Below are 11,554 nucleotides of genomic sequence, written 5' to 3'. Positions count from 1 at the left end.
ATGCTTACAGTATAAGGTACTTGAACTTTGCATTTCCATTTCAATGATGCCATGTTTTGGTGCATTTATGAAATAGAATAGAATAGAGTAGCAATACAGAACTAGACCTACTTAAGTCCTCCCTGTGTTTGTGAAAATGTACAAAATAAAAAGTAGCCTCTTTTGATAGTAAATAAAACACATAGTGGCAGGCAGTAAAAGTAAAAAAAACAAAACACACAAGCCAGTTTAAATTTATTTTAGTCCATTTCAGTGTGAGTTAATCCTTCTTTTTTATCCTCAGCCACATACAGCAATCAACCCTCGGGCTTGAGCATTAAATACAATGTGTTAAATCAGGATCATTCAATTAATCACAACTTGATAGAACAGATACAATTCTGTGTGTAGGCTACGCATTTTTACTTTAGGAGAATGCAAGAATCACTGTCGGCCTAAAGCAGTGATGATGATAATATATATATATATATATATATATATATATATATATATATAATTCATTTTCATGTAAAATGTCAAAGCCACAGGGAGCCACTGCAGTGGGGCAAAAGAGCCGCATGTGGCTCCAGAGCTGCAGGTTGCAAACCCCTGTCCTAGAATATATCCATATATACAGTGTAATAATAATAATAATAATAATAATAATAATAATATACAGTGAAATAAATAATGCTACAGTTGAAATATGGGTTATTGCTGTTTCCAGAGTCCTCCTATTGACTCAGAGTGTCTGACACTCAGAGCTAGGAGATGAACAGTTTGATGGCCACAGGCAGGAATGGTTTCCTGTGGCGCTCTGTGGTGCATCTTGGTGGAATTAGTCTAGTACTGAATGTACTCCTGTGGCCAAGGGCGTAGAATTGGGTAGGGACGCTTGGGACACATCCCTACCAATATTTGGCCGCTACTGTGTAGTCACTATCAATACAACCACTGTCCGTAGTGTTAAGTCAATGATTATGGCACACAAAGGGTTAAATGTCGGTCTCTGCTATAAGTCCCGCCTCTAACCTAAATACCGCTCCCTGATCGGCTGCCGGTTTCTCGCTAACTTACATGTGATTGGCTGTCCCCACTGTCACTCCTTCTGCTTGTCCCTGCAATCTGCTAGTTGGACCGGACGAGAGGCAGTGCGTGTTATCTGCAACTGTGTAAGTTGTCAACATGTTCGGCATTTGTTCTTCCTGGGTCACGTCAGCTAGATGGATTTTAATATCAGTGGTGTCATTTACATTTGTGTTTGTGCCTGTTTGCATGCGTGTACGTGTGTGCGTGCGTGTGTGCTGTATATGATTTGAAGGATGTCAAAGAAAAGAAAACTGGATATCAGAGACTCAAAGTGAGAGAGTCAAAGTGTAAGTTACTTCAAGGGTGTATAGGTAGAGGTTCAACAATACAGATATTGAATAAAAGAGAATATTTAATTTAAAAGTTATTTTTAATTCTTATTTTCATGTATTTGTGTAGAAGAGAGCAACGGTTTAAAAACACAAATAAAGAAAATTTATGGTGGAAATACAATAAAACCTCAGATACTAGATGATCATGTGATTTTATAATTATAAAATATAATTAATTAATATTAAGTAATCTTAATATTTAGTAAAAGCCTTTTTTGCTCAGGCAATAACTGTACCATCAAGCTCTATGATCATTGTATCCCTAATGTATCTGTTCATGTCATGCATCAACATATTTTTGTAAGGTGACAGACAGCAGAGAAGCTGGAGGAGATGGAGGAGGAGAGGCCAGAGAAGGTAGAGGAAGAGAGGCAGGAGGAGGTAGAGAAGGAGAGGCTGGAGCAGATGAAGGAAGAGAGGCAGGAGGAGGTAGAGAAGGAGAGGCTGAAGGAGGTAGAGAAGGAGAAGCTGGAGGAGATGGAGGAGGAGAAGCTGAAAGAGAGGCTGGAAATTCACAGGTGAGGTTAAATAATGATGGATATGTTAGTCATGAGATTCAGCACTGTGACAAATGTTAGTGTGATGATGATCTGAATGGCAATGCTTAACCCATGTGGCTTTAAAATCAGAGCTTTATATCAAGTCTGGTGTTCTAAGAGGCCTCATCATGTTTTACTGTATTGCACTACAGCCCTACAGCCCTGCACTAAAGAGTAAAGATGAGAACTCTTCGAAGATGCCTCTTTGTCTTTCATTAGTTGCTTTAATCTATAACATCTGCATGACGTGAAATTATGATTGCTAATGCAAAAAAACGTCAGCTTTCAGGAGTGCTGCCATGGAGCACTTTTGTGTCCCCACCAATCTCAAAATCAAACCTACTCCCTTGGATTTTAAACAGTCAGCCGATACATGTTTACAGTAGGTTAACAGGTGGACACCGGAGGAAACATGTAAAAAAAATCAACAAAAAAAACCCCACAGATCTCAACATAATGATGGGTAACGTCATGCCTCTTTTGGATCCGCAGTGCCAGAGTTCTGTTCTCACACCATTGTGAGTACACAATGGTGTGGCTTTACGCCAGAGCTGCTTGGTACTGTGTGAACAAACAAAGGCAGAGAATTGGCGAGCCTTCACTTTTCAGTTGAAAACGAAATTGTAATGGTAACTTTTTAACCATTCCAGCAGCATATCTTGTTCAAGAATGCTCGTGTTCTGCTAGTTACTGTAACATGTAATTCAGTTCACCTGGAATTTGGTCTAATTTATGAATATTCATGGTTCTATTTTATTAGTTTCTGTAATCAAAGCAGCATTTTCTGGCAAAACAGGACTCACATGTATTTGGCTTTATAGAAGTGTTATATGCATGTCTATGTTTTAACCTATTCTGATTCTATTTAATAAATCAGCATATTGTTGATCCTCTCACTGTCTATGGCTTGTTTTCAAAGATATAACATTATATTTTTTCTAGAGGGGATCAATGGAATGTACCATCTTTGATTTATAATTCTTGGGTGGGTTGTATGTGAAGGATATGCCCAAATACAATACATGCAACACCTACAAATGGTAAAAAAAATTTGAAAAATGTCTTTGGAAAGTCTAAAATCGGGGCTGGTAAAAAATCTCTGATTTTACAAGGCTTATTTTGTTGATTATAATTAGTCAAAGATTTTGTCGTTGTTTACTTCTTGTTTCTCTAATTTTGTCAACCACTGATATTAGGTAATAATTAAAAGGCAATTGGAAAGCAGAATGAGTGGTCTGTCCTTTGATAATGGATGCAGCATTGCCTGTCAAAGCCAATTTTAAGATATAAGGGATATGGATCATCTCCACTGTTTCTGGATTTTTGTGCTAGGACATCAACAATGTGGCTTCTACGTGACCCTGCACCTCTGTGAACAATCAGCAGAGGATGAGTGGACCAAGGGTTTCTATGCTTTCTTGCTCTTTGGTATTGCCTTGCAAAATTGAAGGCCTGTATCTAGAACAGCTCTTTTGTTTTTGTCCAAAGTTTTGATTTTGTCGTGTACTTCTTTGTCATGTTGAAGGCTGATGCTTCTAAATGTTCAATCTCCAGATGTTGAATCATGGTCATTATTGAACAGTCCAGAAGGATCTTTAAAAGCCATATTTGGGTTCTTCTTGTTTTCCTTGTTCCATTGCCTCATCTTCCTGTTCTTTATTACCATCAAAGGTCCAGCATTTCAAAACTTGTAACCTGGATCAGAATGATCTGGATAATGAATCTCAGACTTATTCTTGTGCTTCCCCACAGGCCATTCAGCAGAGACATGGCTGGCAATACAGCTGATGGCACTTGCTTCAGATTCAGGACTGTGAGTTAAATTCTGTTCATTTCTGTTGAAATTGTTAGTTTTGTCACTGGCCAAATTGTTTGTTTTGTTGTTGGCAAACTATGTATTTTTTTGTTGGTGCTGTTGCCTAATTAAACAATAAAAAACACAATTAAAACCTTGTTTAGACCCCTTTACCTGTTGTATCTGCTAGCCTACAGTGTGATTACAAATACAAGCATATGTTTGATCTTATGCTGCCAACAAGTTAAACACTGTCACATTTGTGGGGCACATTAAATGTAGAATTTAAAAGGACCTATTTGTAAGAAAAATCTCTCCCTACTTGATTAAAATTAGGGAATGACACTCAAAAATCAACTTTTCTTACAAATAGGACCTTGGAGTGTGACAAACATCTTAGGCAGCAATATCTGTGAGAGGTGAAGCCTAGGAAATTTGTCCATCTACCTCAAATCAAACTCTGAAGTGGGTTCCCATATTTTGGCAACAAATTGATCCAGATCTCTGCCTTAAAGTTTCAAATAACCAAAAGCAGGATTGGATTACCAAATCTGAATTTTCAGGATCAGAAATCTTTTGATCTTCTTTGAAATACCGAATTTTCAGATTAGATCAAAGTTTAATCCAATCCAATCCTGTGAGAGCATTCTGAAATAACAGCCCCAGATCATCATCAGTGGTTTAAAGGAACTCTTCAGCTTGCTCCTTTGCCTTTATCAGCGTGTCCAGATTGGGCATTATTTGTTGTTTGATACTTTTAATTGCCATTTCATTGTTTCTGTAAAATTCCTGACAGTTGTCAAACTTATTTGGGGATAGTTGTTTTTCCTTTTGAAATGGGTAGAAAAGTTGTAGCTCAGCATAATAAAATTAATGGGGATCTGTTAAAATAATTCTGCGTTAATTTAGAACTGGAGGAAGGAGATCGGAGTCAGCTCAAAGTTCAAACAAGGGTTTATATCTTGTACAAGAGGAGCATTCACAAAGCAACACGCAGGTCTGTTACAAAGTGAAGACTCCATGTCTGAGAAGAAACGCATGGTATTTATCTGTCTCTGTGGGTGTGTTGTCACCTTGCCCTTCTGTACCTAAAGTAATCACTCACACAGAAGGAAGTGATAATATTGAATATACATTCAGTACCTTGAGTGATTTACTCAATACCTTACATGTGTCTTAAAACAATACAAAGAGTCACAAGTCACAGTCTCTATCAAGAGGGTTGTGTAACATCAATTCACATTCCTCTACATGTACTACAAAATTCTCATAACAGGATCGGCAGTGTGTTTAAATTTAGGGAAGCTTAAAAACTCTTGATTTAAGCCTTATCCACCTATATTGTCCTGGGGTGGATGTACATTACCAGTCAAAAGTTTCGACACACCTTCTCATTCAATGGTTTTTCTTTATTAGGGCCCGAGCACGAATCTCGTGCGAGGACCTATTGTATCTGTAAGGATTATTTATTATTAGGGCCCGAGCACGAAAATCTCGTGCGAGGACCTATTGTATCTGTAAGGATTATTTATTATTTTTTGTCCTTCCCCAAGATCGCATATTTGGCAGCCTGAACATACCCCAAAACTCACCAGACTTGGAACATACGTCACATGTGGTGAAAAATGTGATAATTCAACATGATTGGGGATGGGTGTGGCCAGGGGACTCCATAGCGTCACCTAACGTCGGGTCAAAAACTTTCTCGGATTGAAATTTACAGGACTTATGGGTCTCAAGGACTTAGCCCGGAATTATTTTTGTTGGAATTTTTGCCGCAACAGGAAGTCGGCCATCTTGAATGGCGTGCGGCGATTTTCAATTTTCCAATGTTGTTTTCGGGACTTTAGGATATTCCCAGACTCACCAAATTTGGCATGTAGCTTCTTACCCATGAGTACATTATTTCAGTACCACAACTGTCCTCATGCGCAGCAGGAAAGCTCAGTAGCGCCCCCTAACGCCGCCCTTATGGCTTTTCCCATTCTGTACGGACCCAATGTCTGTGCCTCGTACTTTAACTAACTCCTCCTACAGATTTAACGCCACAGACTTCACACTCACTAAATATCATCTTCAGACGTTGATGATGACACCTTGTGAAAAGCTTTCGCCTACGTTATACCTGGTGGGCGTGGCAGTGTGTTCAACTTTGCGACCCCCCTTATGGCTTTTCCCATTCTGTAGGAACCCATTTCTAAGCCTCGTACATTGTTTAACTTGGCCTACAGATTTAACACCACAGACTTCCCAGTCATTAAATATCATCCTCATGCCTTGATGATGAAAAGTTGTGAAAAGCTTTTGCCTACGTTATTCCTGGTGGGTGTGGCAGTGCGGTCAATTTCGATGACCCCCTTATGGCTTTTCCCATTCTGTACTGACCCAATATGTCTATGCCTTGTACTTTAACTAACTCGTCCTACAGATTTAACACCACAGACTTCACATTCACTCAGTAGCATCCTTAGACCTTCAACAGCCTGTGTTGTGCTTGGTGGGCGTGGCGGTGCGGTCATTTTCGATCCTTCGCCATCGCGCAGGAAGTCCTTATAACTTCAACATACAATTTCCCATCTACACCAAATTGGTCAGAATTCTAGAAAGGTTGTCCCTGAATAGGTCTTTACATTAATACTGTGATAAGTGAACAAATGGCTCCATAGCGCGACCCCTGGAATATTTCAAACTTGAAGCCCCGCCTCCTACATGCACACATATTAACGAAAGTCAGTACGCATATGTATCATGACCAGACGCACAAAAAACCCTATTGGACACATGCCCTCAGCCCAACAGGAAGTCCGCCATTTTCCTTCAAAGTTGATCCCTCGCCATAAAGCAGGAAGTCCTTATAACTTCAACATACAATTGTCCATCTGCATCAAATTGCTAATACATGTAGAGGGGCTCACCCTGAATACGTCTCTGCATCAATACTGTGTCTTTTCTATAGCGCCATCCACAGGACACAGGAAGTCACTAAAGATGTCACTGTTGTGTTTTCAATGACACGGATCTACGGTGGCCCTGAAGTGCAAATCACAACGGCAAATCAGAAATCACAACAGCAAATCAGAAAACACAACAACAAATCAAAAAACACAACAGCAAAACAGAAAACACAACAACAAATCAGAAAACACAACAGCGAATCAGAAAGCACAACAGCGAATCAGAAAACACAACAACAAAACAGAAAACACAACAGCAAAACAGAAAACAACAGTAAAACAGAAAACACAACAACAAATCAGAAAACACAACAACAAAACAGAAAGCACAACAGCGAATCAGAAAACACAACAACAAAACAGACAACACAACAGCAAATCAGAAAACACAACAACAAATCAGAAAACACAACAACAAATCAGAAAACTGCTCCAAGTTCAGCGGTATGTCCTCACCTACAGGTTCAGCCAGGATCACTTGGAGCTCCTATTTAATTCAATCACAGCGTCAGGTAGGGTTGATGTTCTTTTAATTACAATAAATTCTGAAAATATACTTAATGAATATCTTTATACGTTATGTCCTGTGAGTAATGTATGTATTGTGTGCCCGTTTTCCATACAAGGTGGCTGGAATAATAACAATCCATTTGTACGCCAGTTCCAGGCCATCTTCCGCTGTCTGATGGTTCGGTGTGGTGTCTCACCTAGTGAGGCAGGCAGTGTGGCTGCCCAAGGTGACACTGTGTCCCTGTCTGCTGTAGAGACGTCCTCTGCTGAAACTGCTGAAGAGCATCCATATCCATTCGCCAACATTTCGGCCGTTGTGTGTGACCACAGCTATCTTCCCACTTGGTTTGGTGGTCTGGTGGAAAATGCTCCGGTCTACATAGCAGGATTTGTAGTCTGGCAGATTCTGCGAAAGCTGTCCTGTGATGTGTGCTGTGCAAGCTTGGTCAGAGATGCTGTACCATCATCATTTGACGAGAGCTACCACCTTCTAGCCCTGAAAAACAATGGTGGCCTAGTGATTCCATCACAAGGCACAGTGAAGGTGCTGAGAGCACATCGTCCAGGAGGAGATTGGAACGGAGGATGTTTTTCTGCTTGGGGAACACATTGAGGAGACAGTTTGGCATCGACAACCATCATTCCAACTTGTTGTCATTGGTTGTGTCTGTGTTTCTTAAGATAAGGCTGCACCACATTTCCAAACTCACCTCTCTTGACCTTTCTGACTGGCGGGGTTAAAAAATACCGGACTTCGGCAGATTTTACCGGTCAAAGTCCAGTAATTACCAGAGAACAGAAACCCAGATCCTGAAATATCCTGTTAAACACAGATATTTACCTAGCCACCATCCAATCGAATGGACAAAAGTTTGTCGTTTGACAAAAGACGATTTGATGTAAATAATACAAATATTATTTGTAAAACTAGAATATATCAGAAAATCAGAGGAGACCAAACACAGCACTCAGATATTGATGATTTTATGTTGAAATGGTAGGACTCTTAATTAATTTTCTGATCATACATCAGTGGTTATACAAGCCAGCTTCATATTGTGATCACTAGCAGCCCACCAGGCATTCACAGGTGTTGTGTAGGACACAATCCTTGGGTTTGAAGGCATTTCAATTGGATGAAGAGAGGCTGGTAGTGGTCTCAGCCAGTGCACTCAGGCCATCCATCACTTGGCCCGGCCAGTCATCATGTGACATTAGAAACCATACTTCTGCTTCAACTCCACCACCAGGTTGATGTACTCGTCCATGGCATCCTCTTTGCTCTTGCCTGTTAATTAATGAAAATAAATGTAAGTAAAAACATAAAGACAAATTAATGAATAAACTGGCACTGTTCCTACTTTAAACAATGACCTTCTCCTTGTTGCATGTGATGTGTAATCCCTTGAGCTCTCAAAAAGCTTAACTAATGGGTCTGAAAGTGACTTGGTGACAAATAACTTTTAAGATAAGTAAAGAGAGTAGATATTTAAGAGCATTTCATCATCCCTTCCTGAACTGCATTTGCATTAGTTTGGCAACCGTTTCTGTGGGTTACAATAACACTGCACTCATTAAAGTGAGCATTTACTCAATTGTACATGGCCGTACAATTGAGTTATATACATATATATACAAATACATATATACATATATAAACATATACACACATACATATGTACATACATACATACAATATATATATACATACAAAATATACATACATGTACAGCATATACTTATATACATATACACATATATATACACACACACATATATATACACATATATATATACACACACATATATGTACATATACATATATACACATATACATGTGTGTATATATATATATATATATATATATATATACACATATACATGTGTGTGTATATATATATATATATATATACACATATACGTGTGTGTATATATATATATACACACACATATATATATACATATACATGTGTGTGTGTGTGTATATATATATATATATATATATATATATATATACACACAGTACAGACCAAAAGTTTGGACACACCTTCTCATTCAATGAGTTTCCTTTCTTTTCATGACTATTGACATTGTAGATTCACACTGAAGGCATCAAAACTATGAATTAACACATGTGGAAATATGTACTTAACAAAAAAGTGTAAAACAACTGAAAATACGCCTTATATTCTAGTTTCTTCAAAGTAGCCACCTTTTGCTCTGATTACTGCTTTGCACACACTCTGCATTCTCTTGATGAGCTTCAAGAGGTAGTCAGGTGGATACACAGCTGATAGTCCTACTGAATAGACTGTTAGAATTTGTATTATGGCAAGAAAAAAGCAGCTAAGTAAAGAAAAACGAGTGGCCATCATTACTTTAAGAAATGAAGGTCAGTCAGTCCGAAAAATTGGGAAAACTTTGAAAGTGTCCCCAAGTGCAGTCGCAAAAACCATCAAGCGCTACAAAGAAACTGGCTCACATGAGGACCGCCCCAGGAAAGGAAGACCAAGAGTCACCTCTGCTGCGGAGGATAAGTTCATCCGAGTCACCAGCCTCAGAAATCGCAGGTTAACAGCAGCTCAGATTAGAGACCAGGTCAATGCCACACAGAGTTCTAGCAGCAGACACATCTCTAGAACAACTGTTAAGAGGAGACTGTGTGAATCAGGCCTTCAAGGTAGAATAGCTGCTAGGAAACCACTGCTAAGGACAGGCAACAAGCAGAAGAGACTTGTTTGGGCTAAAGAACACAAGGAATGGACATTAGACCAGTGGAAATCTGTGCTTTGGTCTGATGAGTCCAAATTTGAGATCTTTGGTTCCAACCACCGTGTCTTTGTGCGACGCAGAAAAGGTGAACGGATGGACTCTACATGCCTGGTTCCCACCGTGAAGCATGGAGGAGGAGGTGTGATGGTGTGGGGGTGCTTTGCTGGTGACACTGTTGGGGATTTATTCAAAATTGAAGGCATACTGAACCAGCATGGCTACCACAGCATCTTGCAGCGGCATGCTATTCCATCCGGTTTGCGTTTAGTTGGACCATCATTTATTTTTCAACAGGACAATGACCCCAAACACACCTCCAGGCTGTGTAAGGGCTATTTGACCAAGAAGGAGAGTGATGGGGTGCTGCGCCAGATGACCTGGCCTCCACAGTCACCGGACCTGAACCCAATCGAGATGGTTTGGGGTGAGCTGGACCGCAGAGTGAAGGCAAAAGGGCCAACAAGTGCTAAGCATCTCTGGGAACTCCTTCAAGACTGTTGGAAGACCATTTCAGGTGACTACTTCTTGAAGCTCATCAAGAGAATGCCAAGAGTGTGCGAAGCAGTAATCAAAGCAAAAGGTGGCTACTTTGAAGAACCTAGAATATAAGACATATTTTCAGTTGTTTCACACTTTTTTGTTAAGTATATAATTCCACATGTGTTAATTCATAGTTTTGATGCCTTCAGTGTGAATCTACAATTTTCATAGTCATGAAAATAAAGAAAACTCTTTGAATGAGAAGGTGTGTCCAAACTTTTGGTCTGTACTGTATATATATATATATATATATATATATATATATATATACACACACACACACACACACACACACACAGGTATATATGTGTATATGTATATATATATGTGTGTGTGTGTATATGTCTATATATATATATTATATATATATATATATTAGGGGTGGAGCCGAACCCGAATACGGTATTCGGAAAGGCACAAATAACGTGTTTTTTACAAATACTTATTTCGAACAAATACTTTAAAAAATATTTGTATTCGGGAACAAGAAAAACATCATATCAAAAAGCTACGTTTCCTCATGAGACCGCAGTACATGCCCGGATGAGTGAGTGAGTGAGTGACGTTCAGGAGTCGGGGGTGGGGGCGTCAAAACACCGCTGTTCTGACCCCCCCGCCCCCACAGCTGTCCATGGTGCTGCTGAACCAGGTGACGTTGTTTACACTCTGCATTGTGGCTTGTCTGTGAAACGCGCGCTGCTCAGGGACTGGGCAGATCTGTCCCACTTGCTTTGTCCCTCACTCCGTTGGGAGATCTTCCACAGAGTAAAAGAAATACACATTGTTTCTCTCCCCCGCTCCGCTCGAGCGTGGCTGAACGCGGCTTGAGCCCACTTCACGGGCGCGAGGCTGCTGTAGCCGGCGTCTGCTGACAGCAGACCGGGGGAGAAAAAAAAATACTTTGCTCGGTGCTTTGGTTGGGTTTTAGGCAATGAAGAAGCATAATGACCGTTAGCTATAGGCTACTATGTCATATTATTTACAGATCAAGTTTAGTTCTTGGAATTCTGTGCATTAGAAAGAACAGTTCTTTTAAGTATTATT

The 11,554-nt window shown here is 39.8% G+C and overlaps 1 protein-coding gene across 1 annotated transcript in view; it reads right to left on the bottom strand.

The window, feature by feature from the left end:
• Positions 1-8,166: 8,166 nt before the first annotated feature.
• The window catches only part of dbi (diazepam binding inhibitor (GABA receptor modulator, acyl-CoA binding protein)), a 54,782-nt gene continuing 51,394 nt past the window's right edge, over positions 8,167-11,554 (bottom strand). Inside the window, exon 4 of the mRNA XM_084361530.1 lies at positions 8,167-8,486. Within this exon, the coding sequence (XP_084217656.1) occupies positions 8,413-8,486 (74 nt within the window). The 3' untranslated portion in view covers positions 8,167-8,412. The remainder of the gene's footprint in view (positions 8,487-11,554) is intronic.

Source organism: Pagrus pagrus (assembly GCF_965226575.1).
Source record: "Pagrus pagrus genome assembly, chromosome: 9".
Lineage (NCBI taxonomy): Eukaryota > Metazoa > Chordata > Actinopteri > Spariformes > Sparidae > Pagrus > Pagrus pagrus.
This window is presented reverse-complemented; position numbering and strand designations above follow the sequence as displayed.